General features: G+C 51.8%; 1 protein-coding gene across 2 annotated transcripts in view; it reads right to left on the bottom strand.

The window, feature by feature from the left end:
• Fbln2 (fibulin 2) overlaps nucleotides 1-25,863 on the bottom strand; it is a 59,567-nt gene that overhangs the window by 11,642 nt on the left and 22,062 nt on the right. Inside the window, exons 3-9 of one of the 2 annotated variants that reach the window (NM_001100490.1) lie at nucleotides 10,058-10,169; nucleotides 8,361-8,490; nucleotides 5,997-6,177; nucleotides 3,983-4,192; nucleotides 3,381-3,494; nucleotides 2,734-2,835; nucleotides 694-834 (exon numbers count right to left, since the gene is read on the bottom strand). In NM_001100490.1, the coding sequence (NP_001093960.1) occupies nucleotides 694-834; nucleotides 2,734-2,835; nucleotides 3,381-3,494; nucleotides 3,983-4,192; nucleotides 5,997-6,177; nucleotides 8,361-8,490; nucleotides 10,058-10,169 (990 nt within the window). The remainder of the gene's footprint in view (nucleotides 1-693; nucleotides 835-2,733; nucleotides 2,836-3,380; nucleotides 3,495-3,982; nucleotides 4,193-5,996; nucleotides 6,178-8,360; nucleotides 8,491-10,057; nucleotides 10,170-25,863) is intronic. The other variant, XM_006236924.4, reaches the window with a different exon arrangement.

The following is a 25,863-nucleotide window of genomic DNA, read 5'->3' as shown; positions in this document are numbered from 1 at the left end:
CACAAGGCAGTATGGGGTCCTTCCTTGTCCCCAGAACTCCAGAATCCCAGCACCAGCCTATATAGGCATAGATAGACAAGAGGCCCAGCCATGTGCAGGTTGACGGGGCTCACATCTTCCCTGTTCATTGAGGGAAGACTCAGAGGGGAAAGTGCCATTTGCTCAGCAGATGGACGCTGAACTGGGTGTGCTGGATCAGTACGATCTACTTGCCTCTCAGGAGATTCCAGATAAGTCCACAGGCAATCTAAGTGGCCGAGGTAACAGGCTGCATGATCCAGACTATGTGCACATTGCACATACACCACAACCCTCATAGCTGTCACCAGCTTCCAATAGCTAAGAAAAGACAAGGTCCAGAGCCACTGGGGTCCTGCTTCCCATCCAGGCCTCCCTGCCTCCACATTGCTGCATGACCCTGCCGTCCACATCTGGCCTTCCCGTTTCTGACCCATCACTGAGATATCTATCCCTTTAGCTTTCTGAGTCACGAGCATATCTGGGAACACAGCCACGGAGAACAAGCGGGACAAGACACCAGGACACGAGGGCGTGACACAGAGCTCAGCAGGCTGCTGTGTGGAAACTCACATGCAAAGGGTTGGCCCTTTAGCATGTGGCACTATGTGGTGGGTTGGCGTGGAGCAGAGCAGACAGCCGTGACGTGGGCGGCAGACAGGGGCTCCAGCTTACCCACACACTTCCTATGTGCGTTGAGGATATAACCCTCTGCACACAGCACTGTGTGGTTGACACAGTAGAAGGATCCCAGGGTGTTCACACAGAACTGTTTCCAGCTACAATCGTGAGTGCCCATCAAACACTCGTCTTGGTCTAATGACAACCACGGAAGGAAAAACAGAAGGCTGTTAGAGAGGTGTGGCTGCCAGGGGCAGCTGGGGATAGGTAAAGAACCCGTGTGTGCTGGAAGAGGGGTAAAGAGCCTGTGTGTGCATGTCAGGGGACAGCTGGACCTTGAACCCAAGTTGAGTTTGTAAAAGTCAAAAAGATATTAGAGCTGCCCCTGCTGCCCAGTAAGGGCAGAGGAGAGAGACTCAGAGAGGACAAGCAGCCAGCCCCCAGTAATACCACGGGCAGCAAGCTGCCTCAGGCCATCTCTGTAATGCCCAAGTCTGCAGTAACCAAGGAAACAGCAACAGAAGGCTCTCAAGCTTCGTTTCGAGGGCTCTGGGGTACAGGCCAGTAGCATTCACAGAGGGGATGAGGAGACCCCGAGGCAGCCAGGCTAAGGGCTATACAAAAGGGCCTCCATGAGAAGCTGTATGAAGTTTCTCCAGAGACTCAAATCTGGAAATATTTTTAAAAATCCTCAGGCTGTCCCAGCTGGGAATTCCTGTGATTATTCCTGAGAACAAAGAGAGGCAGGCCTCCTCCTGTGTGGGAGCTGTCTACTCCCTCACAGGTGTGCCTTTGTAACCTCTGGCTTGCGCCCCTCAGATCTTCCTGCTGGAGTGCTGCAGGGGTGGCAGGCAGAGGCAGTATACTGGGCCTCTGGCAGCAGGTCCCTGAGAGGGGTTAGATCTGAAGACTTTTGAACCAAGATACTTTTCTCAGTCTCCAGAGCCCTGGGAAGAATCAGAGCCCAGAGAACAACTTGTCCCCTGGGCCTGTTGTCTCCGCCATCAGACAGAGAGAAAGGCCAGCCAGTTGTCACTGTGCTATGTGCTTTAGTGCCTTCTCTGGACTCACTAGAGGGTATCACTCATGTACAAACTGAGTCTCTAGTGATTAGACTTGGAATTTGAGGTTCAGAGAAGAATGTGGGCATCCTTTTGGACAGACTCGATCATTATACACAGATATTCAGACCATGTCTTCTGAGCCTGGGCCATACATATCGTGGACTTGACTATCAGCTTCTGACAAGACAGGAGGGAAAAGGTCCTAGGACCCTTCAAACTGGTTCAAACCAAACTCACTGAGGAAGCCAACTGGTAGATGCCAGAGCCACTGTTCCCACTGTATACTGTGTACTGAGAGGTCCTAACCCATGGTGGCCCCACTGAGACATACCCTCACCTATGCTGGTCACTGGGGTAAAGGGGAAGGGCTATGTGACCATCACTCCTGATGTGTTTGTGAAGGGCAGAGAAGCTCACTGTCACTAATGTCAACTCTCCCTCCTTGACCGAGACCCTTCTCCCCACTGCAGGCACGTGAGGTAGGAGTGGGGAAGGAAAGATCATTTCTGGATACTGTCCCTGACACTGTGACACATTGCTCCCTTCTCTCTTTCTCCACCTTGGGCTGGAGCATGGATGAACTCAGAGATCACAAAGCAAGCTCAGTCTTGCAGATCACACCATCCCTCAGGGAGCAGTGAGTTGAGAATGGTCCTTATCTGGCATGGGTCCTGGTTAGAACACAAGTTCAAAGCTTATCCGGACCCCTAATCAGGTTGTCTGAGAGGCCAGCAGAATTCCCAGGAATCTGTGTCCAATGGGCCTTCAGGTGACGTGGGCACACATTCAGTTCTGGGAAGCATTCAGTCCTTAGAAAGCACCAAAGCAGCCAGACAGGAGCCCAGAGCTCTGGAGCAGCATGGAGGGCCAATACCAAGGGTTCAGTGACACCAGAGGGAACCACCTACTGAAACCAACAGCTGAAGCTCATGATCGGGGTGAGTTTGAAGTCCTGGTCTCCCCTGCCCTAAGCTCTCACCACAGGCCAACCAGATCTTCAAAGCTTAGAGGGTAACCCCACAGTACTCACCTTCACAGGACACACCATCTGCCATGATGGCGTAGCCAGGGAAGCAGGAGCACATGGCTGTGTCGCCAATAACGCGACACACCTGCCGGCAGGGCCCATTGTCTGAGGAAAAATTCCCGGAATCAGAATACATAAATCCTGGCCACACTGCTCACCCCCCATCTCTGAGGTATGGGTTGGGGTTTCCATAGAGGCCCAGGGAGGCAGAGGTGTGAAAAGATGAGAGCCCCATGCCTGTGCCTTTTCACAGGGTCCCCAGTAAATGACGCTAGTCCCTGCTGGCACAGGGGACAATATTTTGGGTTCCTCCCACACACCACTCAGATGTCGATCCATCCCTCCAGTGCCAGCGAGGACACTGAGGACAAAGCAGAAGGAGGAAGGGAAGACTTCCCAGCATTCCTGAGTGAAGACTTGGTTTTATAGGAAGGAGACAGCAGGTGATCCTCCTTGACCAGGGTCACCTAGAGTCCCAGAATCCCCTGATGCCACCTCCTCCTCAGTGATCACCAGGCAGGCCCTTTCACAAAGCAGAGGCACCAGATAGCCTGGACCAACTTGCACCCACCCAGCCTTAGAGCCTACCACACCACACGGTCCAGATCCCTGCAGCTCAGGCCCTGCAGAAGGGCCACCTTTCCACTCACCTTTGCAGGTATTGGGCTGTGGCACTGGCAGGGGGATGGTGTTGGGAGATACCTGGGCAGACTCAGACCTCGGTGCAGACTCTCGTGCAGTGTCCAACTGTGGGGCACCTCCATCTGTTGTAGGTAGAGCATACGGTAGGGCTCATATCTTCTGCAAGGGCTTGAATACTCACAGGCAACCACACCAAGCACTGACTGATGCCCTCACTGACACTCCCTTTGCTCATTCATAAGGGAGAATACTGAGGCTTAGGGTATGGACACACATTAGGGAAGAGCTATCTCACAGATATTAGGAAAAGGCAAAAGAGTGAAGGAAGAAATGGGGGTTGTCTAGATTAGAAAACAGTTCCCCCATACAGCTGACATAGAGAAAGCCCTAGTGCTGGGGCTATAGCTAGGCCTGCTGAGGGTCTCTGAAGCCTGAGCCTGCTCCAGGCCTGTCTTCAAAGGGAGCTCCAGGCAGTCTTCAGAATTCCCAGAGCTAGGAGCCTACTCTGGCTTCTGCCAGCATCAACCCAGGGGCAGCAGGAAGAGAGGTAGCCCGGGAAGGCCACCTCCATTGGCAGGACAAGTCTGTCCCTGGGCTGCCTACAGCTTACCTGGGCGGCAGGTGCGGCCATCACCCTGCAGCTCGAATCCAGGGAAGCAGGCACAGCGGTAGGAGCCAACAGTGTTGATGCAAAGATGCTGGCAAAGCTCCCCAGGGAGCATCAGGCACTCATCCTGGTCATCTCCCGGCAGGCTATTGGGCAGTTCAGCCTCTGTGCCCAGTGACAAGGCCTCCCGGCTTCCCATCTCCGTCTCTGAAACTGGGGTGGTTGGTCAGCACTTGGAACTAAGCCAACACGGCCAATGGGTGGCTGAGCCCACTGGATCCAGGAAAGCAACAGGGGCTCAAAAGATGATAAAGATGGAGAAGTAAAGGAGGGAGAGAGGGAGGAATGGATGAATGACAGGATGGGGGGGCACGTGGGGTATAGATGAATGGATGGATGGCCAGATGGGTGGGGAGTGGAGGGGGTGGGGCAGATGAATGAATGAGTCTGAGTCTTCATCACCTGGGTGCCCTTCAGTGGGACAGGACCATGCCTAATGGGGGCTTCTTACTAATCTGGAGCCATAGAAAGTGCTAGCCTAGGTTGAGATAGATGAGGCTGTGTCATCTGATTGCAGTGTCCTTAGCTGTGTCAGCACCATCTCTTTGGGTCTCCTGGCCCTGGGATGCACTGTCTGCTCCGCAGAGGTTAGCCAGTGAGTGACAGAGAGGGCTGCTCTGCACTGGCCAGATGCAACGAGAGAACATAATGTTGGCATGAAGCTGCATCCAAGAGCATGACATAGGGACGGTGGGCGCATTGAGCTCCCTCCTGGGGAGCCCTAGCCTGGTGATCACAGCTCTGTCCTGAGGACCTGGAACTGTGAGAGACAGATGCAAGGCCCAGGGCCAAAGACAAAGGCTCAGGCATCCCTGAGCCCACCAGCAGGTACCTCCATGGGCCAAGCCCAGCTCATTGTCATCTGCCTGCCCTTCTGACCATCTTCCCCACAGAAGGGAAAAGAGGGTGTGCCTGAGGCTATTTCAAATAGGTCTTGAAGCAGAACAATCTGCATCTCCCATACCCAAGCTACTCAGAAGCTTTACACGTGAAGAGACACAATGTTACCGTGGGTGGTTAAGTGAGGGGATGGATGGACCCTGCCCAGCCGTGTGGTCCACATGGTCCCCCATGCCTTATTCTGACCTCTGATGCTGGGTTTCCTCCTGAACTCTACCCTAAACCACTCTCTTCTTCATATTCTTCATAAATTGTTTTTAGCAAGCATCTTGGATGAGCTGGTAGATGGGTATGTGGTGGGGGTTAAGAGAAAAATAGGTGAATGCGTAGGGGAGGTGAATGAGTGATGAGTGGAAGTGAATGAGAGAAGATCTGGGGGGTGAATGAGGAAGTGAAGTGATGAATGGATGGACAGATAGGCATGTGGATAGATGAAGGTGTTTAGATGGATGAGTGGATGGATAAGTGGATAGATGGATGAATGAATGGATGAATGGAAGGATGGATGGGTAGATGGATGGATGGATGGATGGATGGATGGATGGATGGATGGATGGATGGATGGGTAAGTGGATGGACAGATGGATGGATAGATAGATGGGTGGGTGGATGGACGAATGGATGGATGGATGGATGGATGGATGGATGGGTGGATGGATGGATGGATGAGTGGATGGACAAATCGACAGACAGACAGACAGATGGATGGTCTGGATAGATAATGACATAAGCAGAACATGGTGACCAGCTAGGGAAACAATGGAAGGGTGTGGAGATGGTCAAAGGAGTCAGGGTAGTGAAGGGAGGGTAGAAGGACAGATTGTCACTGGTGATTGGTGAGTGGTACAGAGAACTGTGGGACCATCAGGCCAGCACAAACAGGATTAGAGTCCAGGCAGCAGCCACAGAATTCTATAGGGCAGAGCTCAAACCTCAAACCACATACAATAATGGACCAGGGTCCCCACTGTGACTGGCCCGAGGCCACCTAGCCCAACCACCCTTGGAGCCCATCTCTCTTCCTTCAACTGCGTCTACCTGGAAGGAAAGCACCCACCTCTGCGAGGAGTGGCCCCAGGCTCTGGTGGCCGGCGGACCTCAGGCACTATGAGAGGCTCCTCGCCTTCACAGCAGGAGAGCATGACGTGGCTGCAGGGATAGCCCAGGTTGGGGTTGGACTCACACGACTGGCCCTCAGCCCGCACACGGAGTCCCAGGCCACAGCAGTCACAGCATTGCTGAGGGAGACAGACCATCACCACCAGGCCCTCAGAGCAGCGTGGCTTCCCACGGCCTATGTGCCTGTGACTCATTCAGGGTCCGTGGGCACAGCCTGGGGCAGGCTCTGTGGTGAATTAATGTTGTCTAGTTCCTCTGTCTGCCTGTGTGCTCTCCCAGGGTGGAAGGTGGCCCACCCCTGCATCCTGAGTCTGGAGAAGGGTAAGACTAATGTTAATTTTCTTTAATGGATGAATAAATGGCCCTTGGAAAGAACCACAAATGAAGACCAGGCATGCCCACCATGCCCCACCATGCCCCACCCTCAGAAGCAGATGCCGATCCTGTCAGCTCAGCGTAAGGACAGCATTTCCCAAGGGCCCTTGCAGTCCGTGTGACTTCATAAAGTGTTCAGGACAGAATATACTTGGAAGTGTACCTATCTCACTGTCCCTGGTTCTCCTCCTCAAAGTGTATGTGTTAGAGCTCCTGGTGTTGCATCAGGTTCAGTAGAGACCTGAAGCTCACACTGCACACTGACCATTCAACAAAAAGACAGAGGTTGGGTTCCTAAGGATATGCAGACCCACCCAGTCCAGGCTGCCAACTGCCATGGGGAAATATGGTTTGTATTGTCATACTGTTGCAGTAGACTGGGGCAGCAAAAGCCCAGCTGACCAGCCTCCTGGGTATACTCAGTCTGAAGCTAAACAGCCCAGCGACTCAGAGGGCAGCTTCGACCTGAAGTGCTCAGTCCCTTGCTTTGGTCACTAGCATGAGACAGAAATGATCATGTGTCCATTTGAACCTAGGCTTTTGAAAGTCTTGTATGCCACTGTAGCTTGGGTTTAGCATACCCTTACTCCAGAGCCCCGAGTGGGTCTAATGTCAGATCCTAGGTCACTGAAGACATGCCCTTAAGGGGGACTTCGGGACACTGGTCTCTTCAATGTTCCATGAGAAACTGGTTCTCCCGTGCACACCATGCCATGCCGTGACACCTCACCGAAAGCCCAAAGGCAGCAGGGCCAAGTGAGAGCAAATGGAACCAAAACCTTTTACTCGCAAAAGGGGTTGCCTCGGGCGTGTCGTCAGAGTGAGGAAAGCTGAGCAATGTGTGTGCTTTCACTCTCTTTCCTAGGGCCCTATCTGAACCAGGCTCAGCCAGCCCCCTGTAGGAGAGACGGCAGGGAACAGGGACAGTTCAGCTGGGCCACCTGACTCCAGAGCAGCCACCAGCCAAAGACAGCTACACAGGCCTGGCCAAACAAACCAGCCACAGGCACAGCTACAATGGGTGATGCCCAAGTCCTTTGCCTGATGCTTCAATACCTACTTCCCCAAAGTCACATGAACACAAGCTCCAGGTGCTGGCACTAGGCCAGGATGGGGATTCCTTGCCCATGTTTTATGCATGGAGAAACTGAAGCTGAGAGAAGAGGTCTGGACCTGGGGTAACCACAGTTAGCAGGACTCTACACCGCCTGCAGTAAGGTCCTCTCCTAATACTATACCTTCTCCTCTTCCTCCTATGTCCCCTGCCCCTGATACAGCTTGATCCTCCAGCCTCCTGCCTCCAACCTCCTACCTCCTGCCTCCAGCCCCCTACCTCCTGCCTCCTGCCTCCTACCTTCAGCCTCCTGCCTCCTGCCTCCTGCCTCCTACCTCCAGCCTCCAGCCTCCTGCCTCCTGCCTCCTGCCTCCTGCCTCCTGCCTCCTACCTCCAGCCTCCTGCCTCCTGCCTCCTGCCTCCTGCCTCCTGCTTCCTGCCTCCTGCCTCCTGCCTCCTACCTCCAGCCTCCTGCCTCCTGCCTCCTGCCTCCTACCTCCAGCCTCCTGCCTCCTGCCTCCTGCCTCTAGTCCCCAGCCTCCAGCCTCCAGCGCACATTCAAAGAAAGCCAGCATCCTAGGACTTTCTATTGCTGGCCACCTCACTGCTCCTGGAACCGTTGTACACTCCAGCACAGCCTCCACCCACAGACTTCTTCAGCCACTCCCTCAGGCACACCACACCGGCCACCCTCACCTACTCTGCCTCAGAGAGAGCAAGATGTCGCCTGGGTCATTGAGGTGGGTCAATACATACTTTGTTGACCATTGCCATGACTTAACATTGTCTGGACAAGTGGTGAGTCTGCCCCTAGCCCCACCCCAGGATGTGGTGTCACCCGTCTCAGCCATGGTTGCAGCAGGCGGGACTTGCCTTGTACAGGGAGACCCCACAGGTATCATTGTCCTCGGCTCCACAGGTCTCACCCTCCTTGGCCCCCATGACGCCGGCCACACAGCTCTTCTCTTTCAAGTAGGAGATGCAGCAGTGCCTCTGGGCTATCCTGAAACAGGGGAATACCTCAGTACCTAATTGGTGGGTCCCTCTCAAGGAAGGTGACAGTCCTCACCCCACAGTTGGGAGATGGAATGAAATGTAGATAGGAGCTCCAGTTGAGATCGACAACAAGTGGGGCCAGGGCTGACAGCAAAGCAGACACAACACCCACCAAGCCACATAGGTTTGATCTGGGCCCAGAACCCACTGGCCTCAGAGCTGTGTCCTTGACCTCGGGAGGAAGGTGTTGGTTCCATTACCAACCCTCAGAAAGTGAGAGAGACCCAACCTCAGAAAAGATGGGGTAGATCTGCTGGAGGAGAGTAGTACCTGCATCCCTGGTCACCGCCTGCCCCTCTCCTGATGAATAATCTGTCAAGGGGGGGGGGGCTAGGGAGCCAGCAAAGCATGGGCCATGGGAGGCAGGACTCAGTGCTACTTGGGAGGAGCATGTGCAGGGTCAGCTGCCCAGTGACGGAGTTGTGCTCCACGTGGTGGCGAGCTCTATCTCCAGAGGGATGTGAGCATTTATACAGGCTGCAAAGCTCAGAACTTATGGGGCATGAATGGTGTGCATGCTCTAGTCATTCGGTAACCCCAAACAGGAGTGGCAAAAAGGAAAGAGAAGGGACAAGGTTAGAATGTAAAGTACTTTTTAAAAAGTCAGAGTGAGGGGTTGGGGGTTTAGCTCAGTGGTAGAGCGCTTGCCTAGCAAGCACAAGGCCCTGGGCTCGGTCCCCAGCTCTGAAAAAAAAAAAAGAAAAAAAAGGCAGAGTGAAGCCAGGCATGGTGGTGCATGCCTTTAATCCCAGCACATGGGAGGCAAAGGCAGGCCTGTGTGAGCTTGAGGCCAGCCTGGTCTACATAGAGAGTTTTAGGTCATAGGGCTATATGGTGAGACCCTATCTCAGAACTGGAAGAGAAGAAGGAGGAGGAAGAGGAGGAGGAAAGAAGGAAAAAAGGAAGAAGAGGAGGAGAAAGAGAAAGAGAAAAGAAGAAAAGGAGGGAAGAGGAGGATAGGGAAGAAACGAAGGAAGAAGAAGAGGAGGAAGAACAGGGGTAGGGAAAGGGGGGAGAGAGGAGGAGAACGAGCAGAGACAGAACACAGTGGACATTAGAAAATATGGGTTCTAATTTTGGCCATAGTGGTGAGCTGTGCAGCTCTGGGTGCATCGCACTGCCTCTCTGAACTTCATGAGTAGGCCATGAAGGTTGAGAATGGGAGGGCCAGTCCTGACAAGGGAAGCACAGCACAAGTGTCTGAGCCAAAGCAGAGGTGGCAGAGGAGAGTAGAAAGGGCCCAACTGCAGGGCATTGGGGTGGCTGAGCTGAGGGGGTAGCTGCTGTGAGTGGGGAGCCCCAGAAACCCCAAGGTGATAATGGTCGTTTGGACTCACTCTAAATGGCACAACATGTACTCACCAAGCTGGCTATAGATCCATGTGGTCAGCTGACCCTCAGGACTGGTCAGTCGCCCCACATCCACCTGGCTTACTGCGTTCCCTTTTGGTCACCCTCACACACTGGGGGCCCAGGGAAGGCAAGAGCAGTTCTGCCCACCCCAGGCCTCTTACCTGCAGACGTCGCTCTGCGCGCCATTCTCAGGGATCTCCTGGCACTCATCATTGTCGATGGCCCACTGCTGGCCCGCTGCACAGCATGTCTCGACCAGGTCCTTGGTGGAGCCTGTGGATTGCAATGAGGAGCTGTGGCTGGGTTTCCAGGCCACCAAACGCAGGACCACTGCAGGCTCCGTGCAGGAGAACCTCTTACCCCCAATCCCACATATCCCTGACCTGCACTCCAGCCCTTCCCCTGTAAGGAAGCACGGGGAGCCTTGGTCCTCCTGCAGAGTATAGAGCAATAGGTAGCAAATGACAGGCTCCAAGTGTGTGTGTGTGTGTGTGTGTGTGTGTGTGTATGTGTGTGTATGTGTGTGTATGTGTGTGTATGTGTGTGTATGTGTGTGTATGTGTGTGTATGTGTGTGTATGTGTGTGTATGTGTGTGTATGTGTATGTGTGTGTATGTGTGTGTGTATGTGTGTGTATGTGTGTGTATGTGTGTGTATGTGTGTGTATGTGTATGTGTGTGTATGTGTGTGTGTATGTGTGTGTATGTGTGTGTGTATGTGTGTGTATGTGTGTGTATGTGTGTGTATGTGTGTGTATGTGTATGTGTGTGTATGTGTGTGTGTATGTGTGTGTGTATGTGTGTGTATGTGGGTGTGTGTGTATGTGTGTGTGTATGTGTATGTGTGTGTATGTGTGTGTATGTGTGTGTGTATGTGTGTGTATGTGTGTGTATGTGTGTGTATGTGTGTGTGTGTGTATGTGTGTGTGTGTGTGTGTGTGTGTGTGTGTGTGTAGGAAGTGCTCACTCCACAGACAGCACGGGCAACAGCTGACATGTGATTTGTCTAGCTCCTCCCCAGCCCCTGAACTGTTTCTGCCAGGACATGTCCCTAAATGAACTGTTGCAGACACAAGAAGCCCTGAGTTGGGTTCTTCTGATCTAAGTAGCCCAGATGGGGCAGAAAAGAGCCTCGGAGAGCTTATGGGATTCCATTTAAAGTCATCTTAATTTGCTTTTTCTCAGAGATTTGGTTGAAATGAAGTCTAATTAATAAAAATTAATATTAATTAAAAATATTATAACACAATGACCAAAACCAAAATAGATATATTCAAATAGTGCTTATTCTTAATATAGTAGTAGAAAAACATGCCATTTAAAAGAGAAAGCCAGAAATAAATAAGTCAGCAGTAAGCATGTTGACCAACAAGAAGGGAATCTCCTCCTCCTCCTCCTCCTCCTCCTCAACTCCTCCTCCTCCACCCCTCCTCCTCCTTCCCCTCCTCCTCCTCCACTCCTCCTCTCCCTTCTACTCCCCCCTCCTCCTCTTCCTCCTCCTCTTCCTACTCTTCCTTCTCCTTCTTCTCCTTCTTTTGATTTGTTACTTTGCTTACATTTGTGTATGCACACCACATGAATGCAGAACCCAAGAAGCCCACAAGGTGGCATCAGGTCCCCTGGAACTGTAGTTACTAGTAATTGTGAGCTGCTGTGTGGATGAACCTGGGTCCTCTGCTAGAGCAGTAAGTGCTTTTAACCACTTTATTTGAAGCACACACCATGAATGCATGTTTGAGAAGAGGGTCAATGTACTCAAGATGTGCACTCTACTGTATGTGAGATACAACTTTCATCAAAGACCCAATCTGTTTATAGGATTTGTCAAGGCGATTCTCAAATTCACATAAATAGCCAGGTCTGGTAGAAACGGCCTGTAATCCACTACTCAGAAGGCTGTGCAGCAGGATCCTAGTTCAAGACCAGAATGGGCATCCTCATGAGACACTATCTCAAAATGAAGACTTAAAAACAAAGAGGAGACTTATGGTTCTCAAACAGGCTGGCTTCTTCCTTTTCTCTTTTCAGGGATCAAATCTCCTCAGAGAAGATATCCCTGGCACCCATGTACCCCAACCCTATCACATCACCCCACTCAGCCTCCATTTACAACAATAACTATCTAAAAGTATACAAGCCAGGAGTGGAGGTACATACCTATAACACGAGCACTCTGTAGCTGAGGAAGGAAGATTACAAATTTGAGACCAGGTTTCATAAAGAGATTCTGTCACCAAAAGAAGGAGGAGGAGGAAGAGGAGGAGGAGGAGGAAGAGGAGGAGGAAGAGGAGGAAGAGGAGGAAGAGGAGGAGAAAGGAGGAAGAGAAAGAGGAAGATGAGGAGGAAGAGGAGGAAGAGGAGGAAGAGGGGGAGGAGGAGGAGGAATGTAATGCAGATGTGGCTGAGATGAAGAGGTGCTCCACTGTCTGAGGACCCAGGCTTTAAGACATACTGAGCCTTTGGTAGGACATTTCATATCTAAACGCTAACACTTGGTCTTCCTCCACAGGCTGGATCTTCCCTCCTTAAGGCTTTTCTAAGAAAGCCTTTTGGGATTACCACATTGTGCCAGATCCTGGGGTCCTGGCCAGGCAATATATGATAGATGCCCTGAGAGATAACGATGACAGCCTCAACAACATTCATTAACTACAATCATTAACAACCCAGGCACAAGGCCAAACACTCCATGTTCCCTCTGCCCAAGAGGACACGGAGGATTAAACAGCCCAGCCACATTTTCGCCTCATCCCTTTCCCTCTACAGGCACAGGCAACTTGATCCAGCCAGTACAAGAGAGCTCACTGGAACTGAGCCTCCAGCAGGCCAGGGTGCCGCCTTCACGTGGACTCAATGGTTGTCTCTCCCAGTCTTTTGATCTCGGGCCAGATTTCAGCCTGCACTTGGTAGACTTCCACTATTCTAGCTTCTCCCACCCTCGCTCTCTCACTTCAAAGGCATCTGGAGCTGATCTGATGCTGGAAGACCGACCTACCTGGAGCATGAGGGCTAATGTGGACTCAACATCCAAGACACGGGAGGCAAGGTCACAAGGAGGTTTCCACCCCACAATCCCCAAGATGCTCCTGAGGCAGCTCCCGCAGGCCTGCCTGCATCCCTCCCTGACCCCTGACACTCTAGCCCCTCTCTCTGGGGATTTCTTGACCTCTGACTTCTGACCTGTGACATGAACCCCAAGGCCTGTCATCCTCCTCACACTCTGACGGTAGTGATAGGCTCCAATCTCTGGGCGTCCCGTGTCACCTTGTCTTGGCCACTCCTACAGTTCTACCTAATCTGGTCACAGGACTTTGCACCCCACCAGCAGCAGACTTGCTTCAGGCTGCCCCTGGCTTCCCCAAGCTAGGGTGGGTATTTGCCTCCTTTTGATCCCTAAGCTGCTTCTTGTGCCAGTGAAGTCCTTCCCAGGCTGTTCTGAGGACAGACCTCCCAGGGCCACCTCTGAGGCATCCCCGACCCACCCACCTGTCTCCTCAGATCCTGACCCTCCCCGCTCCATCTGTCCTCCAGTCACTTCCAGGATGGTACCCAGGTGACTGTCCACACACAGCAATCAGATGAGGACTCCTCTGTGCCCATGCAGCTCCGTGAAGTGCTCCTGTCTCCTCTTTCCCCACTTGTTCCTTCTCTGTGCTCGTGCTGTCTCCCCTCCCTCCCTCCCTCCCTCCCTCCCCCCCTCTCTCCCCCCTCCCTCTCTCATTCCTTAGAGTTCCAGGCTCATTTCCTGCCCAGTGCTATTGCACTTGCTATAATGTCTCCCCAGAACCTTCCACCCCCACCTGCCCCCATCTCTACTCTCAACCAGGCCTATTTCTTTCCCCTTTTCAGGGATCACTTTTTCTCCGAGAGGGTCTCCCCGACCTCTGTGTACCCTAACTCTCCCATATCACCTCTTTTAGCCTTTGTCATACAGCACTGGCCTTGGGTAGCTCTGAGTCATTTTGGGGAGCCTTGGAGTTGCATAAAAAGCCATTACAGGACAAAGTACCACCCCCTGGTGTGACAATCAAGGCCTTCAAGGCAGTTCATGCCCCTCTACCTATCACTTGGGCCTCTGCTTACTGCTGCCTTTGTTGGTGATGGTCGGTGCTGGAAGCATCCTCCTCCCTCTCCGCCTGGGGACTGTCCATTCGTCAGGCCTGAAGAAGCCCATCCAATATGACCTCCCTACCTCTCCATCTGGCCAGCACCCACCTGCCTCTGGGCAGGCCAGTCGGCTCCTGTGTCTAGCTACACACACACACACACACACACACACACACACGTACACGTACACATGCATACATGCACCAATGATATCCCTGCCATGTGACACACTTATGCCAACGCCATCCTTGGAAGGTCTTGTGTCCAAAAGTGGGCCTAAGTCACCTAAGATCTCTAGTGAGCAGCACAGGGCCCGGCACTAAGAACATCACGGATTCTGCTTCTAGGAGGAGCGTTCAGGATCTCAGCATCCATCATCATTCTAAGTTCTCAGTAGCCCGTGATGCCTGTATGTGCAGTAAAGGAGTTGCCCTTGTCCTTCAGCACACAAGGTAATGGTGCATTGTACCTTTCTGAAAGAACTAAACCATCACAGGAACAGAATCCATCACTGGGTGGAGGACTGGGCCACTGTCCATTGAATGATGCCCATCCGCTCTTCTGCTCACTCTGGGTCGGCTGGGCCTCCCTATTCCTCCCAAGGAAGACTGAGGTTCCTCGCCTCCTGCGGAGCAGTAACATGGCCTGGTACTGTCCCATCTCAGGACCACTCTGCCATGGTTTCAGAGTATCAGGCTTCAGGGTCCTGCCAGCCAGGCAATGTGAGAGAGCCTTGATCTACTTGGTCAATCTGCACCTCTCACACCCACCAGAGGGAGAGATTGATAGTGTGGAAAACTCGCCCTGCCGCCTGCTGAAAGGGAAGCTGTGCTGATTCACATTGTAGAGATTTTGTTACCAGAAAAAACAGAAATGGATGCCCCAAGGGCCCCATGCTAGAAATGTCTTACTAGGCATGGTCCCTATGAGTCAATGAGTCTTGCCAATGACAGCCACAACCACTGTGCGACACGATCACATCCCACAGGCATGACATCAGGAAAGACACTGGCCACAGGAAGAGACAAAAACAGAGATGGCTAAGGTAACAGGACTAGAAATTTTCATAATGAAGACAGGCCTAAGACTCATCTGATAGGGCAGCAAGCCCAACACAGACTGTAGACAGCGCATGATTCCACGCAGATTCAGAGCAGAAAGTAGTGTGGCAGGCACTAGGGGCTGGGGCTGAGTGCTTGACAGGGACAGTTCTAGCTTGGGAAAATGGGAAATCTCGCTCTACTACGACTGCATTTAATGTGGTTGAGCTGCAGACTCAATAGCTGTAGATTTCATGATGTTTTTTTAAAATGTATTGCAGTCCAATAGAAGGAACTGTGAGCTGACACTTCCCACTCCAGGAATCTGAGATACTGACACACACACCCGTGAACCCAGACAGGAGGTCCCAGAAGCATGATGTATTGGTGACAGCATAGATTCCAGAAATACCTAACGATCAGAAATGAAACAGTGAAGCTGATCCCAGCCAATTGCACACAGGTGTTAAGGGGCCGGGGGCGTTTGTGTGCTCGAAAGGAAATCATTGCTAAAGGCATTTCAGGCAGAGTTCAGGAGCTATATAAACTGACATTTGTCTTTTAAAAGGATTACATGGATACGACCCAGCCACAGATGGTGTCTTGGGAGGAGCCCAGCCTTCTGTATACTGCAGGCAGGTAGTAGCTATTCCAGAGCCTGCTCCTTGTAAATGGATTCAGAGGTCCGGAGACTATAGCCTCCTTTGATCACAGAACAATGGATGTCCCAAACAATCCAGCCCAGACATCAAAACTCCCTGGACAGCCCCCTCCATGCCTTGAAAGCCCTGAAGAATTCTGGCATTTTCTCTCCTGGCAGGAGGGCAGTGGGGGTGGGGGGGTGTCTCTGATGAACAGAATGTTTGCTTTGTGGCCTCAGCACAAAGGCAGAGGATGACAAGGCATTGTGGGTCCCACAGACTTGAGAGACAAGAAAGCATTTACAACAGAGTCCAGGATGAGCCCTTACAGGCCACCCAAGAGCCTTGGGTATCTTTCTGAGGCCTGTGAAGTAGGCGGACCAGCAAGGGTCCTGGCCTGCACTCTGCCTTCTGCCCCAGGTTCACAGGATGGGGCAGATGAGTTGCTGGGATGGGGGGCCACCTGAGCCCACCTTGCTTCTCTTTGTGTAGGTCTCCATCCCCTCGGTTCTTTCCCAACATGTTAGCATACACATGCTATGAGCCTGCCTTCCCTGAGGCTCACTTAAACCTAGTCAGTCCTACTGTGTGCTGAGCTGAGCCTGAGTCCAGCAGTGACAGCCAAACTGCAGCCTGCACATATGGCCCCATCCCCAGGGCTCTCAGTAGAGGGTTCTGACAGTGCCTTTTATGGATGGCCAGACAGAGGCCTGGCCTATGATGTACCACATATACTCACAGACGAATGAGAACAAAAAGATCAGCTACAAGGAAAGGTCCTTGCTGACACCATTCTCAGGAATGTGACTTAATGCTGTACACTGGCCAAGGATGAAAGGTGTCAGCAACAAAGATGAAACAAGGGTGGTGGGAACACACACACACACACACACACACACACACACACACACACACACACACGTACATGTAAACTTTGGGGTAATGGGAAACATCAACCAATGACATAAACGCTCCAGTCAGCAGATCCCCGCCTAAGTATGCAATTGACACTTAGGGACTCCTCCCGCTTTCCAAAGACACAGAGGCATGCTGCCAGCAGCACAGCCCCCGACTGTCCATCAGCATCAGAGCAGATCAACAAGCTATGATTCACCCCCACAGCAGAATACTACTGAGACATTACCACTGCCATTGAAGTGTGTGTGTGTGTGTGTGTGTGTGTGTGTGTGTGTGTGTGTGTAACTAACTGCTCCATACAGGAATGTGGATAGCACCCAAAGTGTTTCCTTCCTCCAAAAGAGTCGAGCGCAAATCATTTCCATCTACAAAATAAATTCAAGAATAGGCAAGGGCATTGGCAAGCCAGAACAATGGCTTTAATGGGACCAGGCGAGTAAGAGCTGACAAGCGGGAGGTAGCACCTGGGGACACTGTTCTATCTGCGGGGTGGAACTCAGGCATTAACTCCCTGAGCTGTCCACCGAGACCCAAAGCACTGCCATCTGCAAATTAAGTTCCTATAGGACACTTGGCAAAGGCCCTTCCTTCTATTACACTACCTCAAAAGACACTCAAGAGTAGTGTCAGGGGAGTGTCAGAAAAACAAACCCAAGGGATGTAACCACCAAGGTAAACCAAACGCAGGCTAATCACCCTTGATTAGATATCAGCTTCACAAAGCAAGCCACAGCCCACCTGGGGAACAACTGGAGAACGCAGAGCATTATACAGCATTCGGGAACTAACTGGGTTAGAGAGAGTATCTGCTTGTTAGAGTTTTAAGATACAGGGCCAAGACTGGAGATGTTTCCAGCTTGCATGTGTCATAGGCCGGCCTTCCCTATCCACTGACTCTGCAGCTGTCGACTCATCGAACTCAATATAGGAAAATATTTCTAGAAGACTTCTTGTGTCTGTATTGAGCAAAGGTACACAGACATCCTTGAGCCTGTTCCCTCAGACAGTGCAGTACAGCAGCACTCTGTGTACTATGTATTAACACATCGTGTTCTCCCTGTCTCAGCGATCTGCAGGTGTTTGAAGTAGGATTCACAAAGGTTCTGTGCACGGGTTTTAAAAGATATGAGCATCCTCCAACTTTGGTATCCAAGGCGGGGGATATGGGGGTGGGGGGTTGTTCCTGGAGTCAATTCCATGAAGAGACCGATTGTTGACTCTCTGTTAAGTGTGTGACTTAGTCAGGGCTTCTATTGCTTCATTGAAGCACTGAGACCAAAAGCAAGTTGGGGAGGAAAGGATTTATTTAGCTTATAATTCCACAACACTGTTCATGGCAAGATCCTGGAAGCAGGAGCTGATGCAGAGGCCATGGAAGAGCACTGTTCACTTTCCACAGCCTGCTCAGCCTGCTTTCTTGTAGAACCCAGGACCACCAGCCCAGGAATGGCACCACCCACAATGGGCAGGGCCCGCCCCCAATAATAACTGACAAGGAAAATACCCTACAGCTGGATTGTATGGCATCATTTCCCCCAACTGAGACTCTCTCCTCTCTAATGACTCTAGCTTGTGTCAAGAGGACATAAACTTATCAGGATGCTCTCTCTCTCTCTCTCTCTCTCTCTCTCTCTCTCTCTCTCTCTGTGTGTGTGTGTGTGTGTCTGTATCTGTCTCTCTGTCTCTCTCTCTGTGTGTCTCTCTCTGTATCTGTCTCTCTGTCTCTCTCTCTGTGTGTCTCTCTCTGTATCTGTCTCTCTGTCTCTCTCTGTCTCTGTCTCCCCCCCCCTCTGTGTGTGTGTGTGTGTGTGTGTGTGTGTGTGTGTGTGTGTACGTGCATGTGCATTGGTGATGCTATCTCTATGTATGACAACACTATTGCTACCTTGACATCAAAGCTGCAGTGACTGTGCACACAATGCATTCTGAGGGGTGGGCCTCCTAACATTCCTTTGTGGAAGTGAGGCCTGAGCCTTGCCCATTCCCCAAGGATGTGCCAGCAGTTTAACACTTGCTGCTGGGACACACACCCTGTTAAGCTGTTGATGTTCTTGTAACCCCAACTAAACCCAAGGTAGACTTGGGTGGAATCATTCAGTCTGTTGTAGTCTTAACTTGGCATGAACATTTGTTCATGCCCCACCCCCAGGAACTGTTAACACAAATGTAAGTGTATGTGCACTCATGTGTCTCCATGAGTATCAAATGGGTCTCCACTGGATGGTAACAGCTCCACAAACAGTGCTAGCTGCCCACCATGGGTTAAATGAGGAAAAAACCTGCATCCCACGGTCAAGACATCCCACTAGGCTCCACTTCTTAAAGGTTCCACCTCTCATAGCACTGAGCTGGGACCAAATCTCTCCATGTGAGGTTCAGCAACAGATCTAAACCGTCGGGTGCCCCAACTTCAAACTCCCACTGGTCACGTGGCCTCTCTCCAGGTGTCCACACCTCACACCATGAGCAGCCAGCTCATAGCCAGTATAGATCAGGAAGTGTGCTGCTATGCCCATACCTGGGAAGTGGCACAAGAGGGCCCCTTATCCCTTGCCAAATGTGCCTACATGACTATCCTCCCCAAAGCCTGCTGCCTTCTCCTCTTTCTTCCAAACCAGCCTTCAACCCTGTTCATTTCTGTTCATTGCTCAGCAGGGAGGTGGCCTGGAGGGGCGAAACCTGGAATGTTGGTGACACAAAACCTGGAATGTCGGTGATGTGCTGGTCTGACTGCGTCTGCTCCTTAAGTCAGAGCTGATGCTCTAGTGAACTGCCACCAATCCCTAAACTACAGGATTCTATTTGTTCCCTCAGACCCAATCAGGCCCTTCATGAAACTGCTTCCCAAGGGCTTTTTTTTTTTTTGTTGTTGTTGTTGTTTTTGCTTAGCTGGAAAGGGTCATCCCAGGGAAGGAAGCACTGGCTAGGGTCAGGACTCCTGGTTCCACCTCACAACACGCACAGCAGCAAGACTGGGCCCACTGCATGCTTTCTTGGTGCTTTAAACTGTTTGAATGAACTGCCAATATTTACATGTTGGGAGCTTCCAGATGAAATCCCAGATCCCAGGCTTCTGAAGAAAACCCAGAGCAATCATGCTTAGCTTTTCCAGCCCAAGAAGCAACAGACCTGGAAGTTTCCGTACAATGAGATCTGACTCCCACTAGCACAGCATCTCTACTGCCTCCCGGTCAGGAACCTCCCAGTCAGGAGCCTTGCTAAGGTCTGCAGACCCCTAGCACTGAGCCACAGTTGATCCCATCCCAGCAGGGTAAGCCCTCACCTCTGCTCCCAGTGACCCTAAGGTACCCAACACCATGTCAGTGAATGAATGGAGAAGACGAGGGATAGGGGCTGAAAGCAAACTGGAGACCCATCTCCAACTCAGTGACTCTCTAAGCATGAGTGGACAGTCAGACTCTGTACTCAGCTTCCCGCACTTTACCACATGCACCCCCTAGAATCTGGATTACTGGATCCTCGACTGCATCTGTAAAGTCACCCAGGTCTGCCACAGTCTGCCAGTGATGTACCAGCCCTGCTCTTCCCAGTGCTGCCAGTGCCCTTTAACAGTTCCAGAGCCTCCATCTGGACAATAGGGGCACATTTGCTTGCACAGTATATCTGGGCACTCAGAAAGGTGGCAAACAGGGCAAGGAAGTGCCAGGGCAAAAAGGCCAAGTGGGTAGTCAGCACATTTCTCTATTTCATTAGCCTTGGGACCTTGGACAGTTCCCTTAACCTCTCTAGGTCTCATTCACCCATTTATAAAATGGGTATAAAGAGAGCCAACCCCCGAGAATGCCCCCTAAAATGAATAGTTTTATGTATAGCCACTATATTATAGTTCCAGTAGCTGACACAGAATCTTCCCTCCTGCCCTTGCTAATGGAATGTCACCTCGCAGCCACTGTAGGTAGAAAGGACTGGAGGTTGGGCATCTGCACACAGTTGCCAACATGATGCCAGGGGAGTACAGTGAGGGACAGGCAGGGAGAGCACTCAGCTGAAAGGGAAGCACAGAATAAGAAGGATCAGGCAGGGAGGAGCACTCAGCTGCACATCTGGAAACAGCTGGAATGACAAACACACGGGTAGGGCAGGAAGTGTTTAGCTAAACACCCCAGCACAACCCCAGCAGGCCTGGCCCTTAGCTCTGTAGCCAGAGGAACAGGCTTCTGACCAGCAGCAACGGACACAGATGTGTTCAAACAAAAGCACAAACCCATCTTTCTTGTACTCCAAGAGCATAGCAACCCTGCTGCAGGGAACACACCACACAGCTCTTGGCAGCCACTCTGAGCTGGCCGTTGTATCGGTAGCCCTAATAGGACTTCCTACATCTTCCAGATACAGAACTGAGGCTCAGAGAGGGTGAGTCCCTTGCCTGAGGTCACACAGCCAGGAGAAGCAAGAGCTGCAATCCACTCTCTGAGAGTCAAACTGAGCTCTTTCTCAGTGTAATGCAGCACCAAGCTGGGAAGCATTAAGTAGTCATGGGGGTAATGGGTCTTAATCAATGCTGCCTTCCAGAGGCAGATGAAGGAGGCAGTAAGGCCACTGTAAACCCTTCTTACAGGGCAGCCTAGTGATTTTCCTGAAGAAAAAATCAGTGAGAGAGAGCAGAGTTACCCAAGCTGGGGAGACTCTAGCAGGACTAGAGGGTAAGAGCTCAGTGCATACTCTGCCCTTGTGGGGATCATGAGGAAAACACTTTTGTTGTGGGGAGAAAATATGATGGGGGCCCCTGAAGCCCCTCCCACAGGGCTGAGGGCTGACACTTAGGTCTAGGGAGACTCTTCACCCAATCTCCCACCGTTGCTCATCCCTCAAGGTCTGTCAAGGACTGTGAAGCACCTCTCATCGGGTCCCTGGACCTGGCCAGCCTCCTGACAGGGCTGGCTATGGACAGCAACAAAAGCAGCGGTGCTCTGTGTCTGCACACAAGGGCCACCTTGAACTTCTCAGCTGTGGGTTAGGATAGGCTGGAGCAAACCAATCAAGCATGAGAAACCGTGCAGCACAACCAGTCAATGTGGGTCAAAGACAAGGCAACAGGGAGCAGGGACAAGACAATAGAGCAGAGACGAGACCACGGGGATCAAAAACAAGACCAGGCAGAGCAGAAACAAGACCATGTAGAGAGGAGACAAGACTAGGTGGGGCAAGCAGAGAGGACATTTGTGAAGAATACCAGAGAACCAGCAGTGCTAAGGCTTGGGAGAGTGGCAGAGAGGCAACCCCACAGCCCTGGGGCTGGCTCGTGGCCTGGAAACCCTGGTAGAGAGGTTTCTGAGTTTTCTAGACCGTTTGGAATCCACACTTCCAATGGGGAAGAAGGGAGGTGAGTAGCAGCCAGAGGCTGTGAATGCTGGGGCAGGACATGGTGTCTCTACCACGATGGGAATATCCTGGAATTAGATTTAAATGATTCTTACATAACTGGGAAAGTATTAAAAGTCACTGAACTATGCCTTCAAATAATGGGGACTTCATGGTTGTGAATAAGATCTCAATGAATCTGCTTTTGAAGAAACAAAATTTAATGAAACCTGGTCCTGGTGGAGAGACAGCCCTAGGAGACACCATGGGGACATCCCAGTTATGGAAATGACAGAAACTTTAGAGAAACTTTGATCCCCATGTCTTGATCCCTCAGACATGGTGGGGTGCACCTGTACTGGGTAGTTTGCACTGTCAACCTGACAAAAACCTAGAGTCACCTGGGAAGAGAGAATTTCAGCTGATCAGACTGACCTGAGGCCACATCAGCCCTCTGTGGGCAGCACCATCCCTAGGAAGGTGGGTCTGGTCTACATAAGAAAGCTACCTGAGCATGTGTCCGAGTTTGACCACAGACAGTGTTCCTTTGTGGTTTCTGCATATGTTCCTGCCCTGACTTCCCACAGTAAGGCACTGTGATCTGGAAGTATAAGCAAAATAAACCCTCCTTCCCTCTCCAAGGTGTTTTTGATCTTACCACAGAGAGCATTTGGATAATACCTATAATCCCAGAACTTGGGAAACTGAGACAGGAGAATGGCAAAGTTTAGAACCAGACTGGGTTACAGAGTAAAAGTCTGTCTCAAAGCAAAGCAAACAAATTAAAGAAACCCAACAAAGGCCCAGCCCTGGCTTCAGACTCTCACTGTAGGGACAACTGTAAAATAGAACCAGTGCCTACAGGGAGGATAGAGTCTAGGAAACCCAGATGAGCTACCTGTGAGTCCTCCATGGGATCTAGAGCCACAGGGAGGCAGGGTCTACCTGCCACCATCTCTGCTATGACCCCTAGAAAAGCCCTCTGACCTGGGATGACAGTTCCCAGTCTATAGACGGAATATCCTCATGCTGTCTTCCTGAGATGTCTCCTCATGCTTCAAACAGGGTCTCAGAGTAACAGGCCCGAGTCCAATTACAACCACTGCCAGCAACACCAAAGCTGAGACAGAGGGTCAGCAGCCACCAGTCTGTCCAGTGGGAAGGACAGCCTCTCCTTGCCTGCCCAGGAGCTGACCTATGGTGTGTGGGCCCAGCATGGCCATTCTTGCCTATCAGTCAACAAGGCCAAGCAGAAGTAGATCTGCTGACATCCTGAATGTCTTCTCATTTCCAGTATCTGCAATCCATGGTGATCACAAGGATGTTTGGTAGAAACGCTGACAGGTAGACCAATGAAGGCAAGGATGTCAGGTCAGCAAAACAGAGGTGGGGCACCAGGATGCTGCCCAATCATCCCTCAGGATCCTCAGGGCACTGGATCCAAGAAACCCCAGCAAGGCCCACAAATATCAGGTGCTCCAGTCCCATACATGGGCCCACCTGGACTCTACACAGCCATTGTATGCTCTAAATCATCTCTAGACTACAGTAACATATAAGACCACAGTAACATAACTATGCAGTGTGAACATCACGTTGTTGTTTAGGCATAAGGACCAAACTATATGGTCCATACAGTTCCAGTCCTTTTCTCAATGTCTTGTATCCAAAATTGAGATCCTCTCTGTCTCCAAGGCTCGGACAGGAAGCTCAGCACATTCCCTGGAGCTGGTAAGCTCCAGTCAGGGCCTTGCTGAGAACAGGAGAGGCTACAGAAGCTGGAGAAGCCCCAGACTGCCACCTCATCCCCAGGCCCCCCTCACTGAAGCCTTCACACCCATGACTACTGATCCTGGGACAGCAACCAGGACTCCTAGAGCTCTCCCAGGGCAGAGATGTGGATTTTGCTCAGCACTTTTTTTTCCAGCATCTCAGAAGCTGGGTCACAGGACAGAGCAATGCAGACTTCAAGATGACCCCGATTCTGCCATTTCCTAGACCCCGTGCCCATGAGCCAGAAGGCAGAGCTCTCTGGAACCCTCTGGACTTTGGTGGGGATGAAAGGGTTTAATAATCACTGAGTGCTCAGAAGATGGTGCCTATGACAGAGAGAAGCTGGCATCTGAACTTGAGCACCCCTGTATAGACAGACATCTGCCCTGCAGAGAGAGACACCCAAGGAAGGGACTCCTTTCTGCTTGGCTTTCTCTTCAAGGTCAGGGCCACCTCCTGTTTCTGTGTCTTCCTCTGCTATACCAGCACAGCAGAGACAGCACCCTCCCAAAGTCTCTTGAATGACAGCAGAAACAGACGTCAGAGCCCTTCTCCCCGGCCCAGAGAGGCAAGCATGTGGCTTCCATTTAGGCCACATCTGGACATGCTCAGAGGCAGGGACAGCCCAGCTGAGGCAATGGGGATCCCTGGTACAATTCTGACTCCCAGGACTGCAGGGTCCCCACCCTTTGGGCCTGGATGATGGATGGAAGCCACCTTCTCCAGGCCCCAGGGCTGCCATGGCAACTGGGCTGGGGTCATTTCTGGCCTGCCTCTCAGTAAGCCCAGAGGGTCTTATAGGGCAAAGCTTTCTCTCCAGCCCCTCCCCCACCCATGTCCCCCAAACTCCTGTCTGAGAGCAGCCTGAAGACCCTAGTTCCAGACTCCACTTTCCTCAAACACTTGGCAGGCCATCAAGAGCCCCACCCCCATAAGGCCTGCTGTCACCCACCCTCACCAGCTGCATGCCCTGCAGGCTGCACCTTTATCTGTTTAATGCACTCCTCTCTTCTAGGCCCCTGAAGGAATGGCTGAGTCTGCCTTGTTCTCTAGCTCAGCCCCTGGCATAGTCAGGGCCCCACAAATGCCTGATTACAGCGAGAGCTGTGGCTGAAGAACAGATGGAAATAAAATCAGTACCATATCTCATTATCCTCGGTGAGCGCTCAGCTCATGCCAACCACGGCCGCAAACGAGCTCACTGCAGCCTCAAAGCAGGATGCCTACAATGTCTGCAGATGGAGAAACTGAGGTATAAAGGGCCAAGACATTTGGCCATGGTATGGAGTCAGCAGCACATGAAGTGCTAGCCATGGTGAGCTCAACCAAAGGCTAAGTGAGAGGACAGTAGCTGAGAACCCTCTCCAGTTGTGGCTGCAATGCCAGCCTGGCCCTGTTCACTATAGCTTTCCTGGCCTTTGCATAAGCTGGGTCCCCACTAGGATGGCCCTGAAATTGATGAAGATATTCCAGGCCTAGCTTCCACCAGCCTTCATCAACACCATAGCCCGAGCACAGCAGAGAAAAGCAGTCACAAAGATTCCCCAGGTGAACAAGGCTGGTCCCAGGTCCCACAGAGCCAAGGCTATTCTGGAAACCCAGAGGCTGTAGGCCAGGAGCACTAGCGCGCGCGCACACACACACACACACACACACACACACACACACACGCACACACGCATGCACTCCATTAGACCCTCCCTGCTTCAGGGCTAAGTGAGGAACAACTGGAACCCCAGTCCCAGTCGCAGGCCTCTCCTACAGCCACGCCTCTCCAGCAGTGGGCAGGGAGTCACCGGAAGGAAAGCAGGCTAGAAGCAGAGGTACTGGTATGGACCACAGGAGCCAACTGGTGTGAAGAAGAATGAGGAAGAGAGGGGGTAGACGGGGTCTCCCACCAGTTCTGTCATGCATCATCCAACATTTATAGAGCACCAACTGTGTGCGAGAGGTGCTGGAGCCCTTGGGGTCAGCACGAAATCTGGTGTGTGTAATGCTAAATATCAGAAAACAATAACCAAGGACCCAAGTAATTCCGTCTATGATGTAAGCTGTGACAGAGATCAAAGCTGCAAGAAGGAAGGAAGGTCGCAGGGGTGACCTGGCACAGAGCAAAGCACCAAGTCATCGGACACCTCCAAGAGCATCTCAGGCAAAAGCTGTGGCA

This window comes from Rattus norvegicus, chromosome 4, assembly GCF_036323735.1.
Source record: "Rattus norvegicus strain BN/NHsdMcwi chromosome 4, GRCr8, whole genome shotgun sequence".
Lineage (NCBI taxonomy): Eukaryota > Metazoa > Chordata > Mammalia > Rodentia > Muridae > Rattus > Rattus norvegicus.
This window is presented reverse-complemented; position numbering and strand designations above follow the sequence as displayed.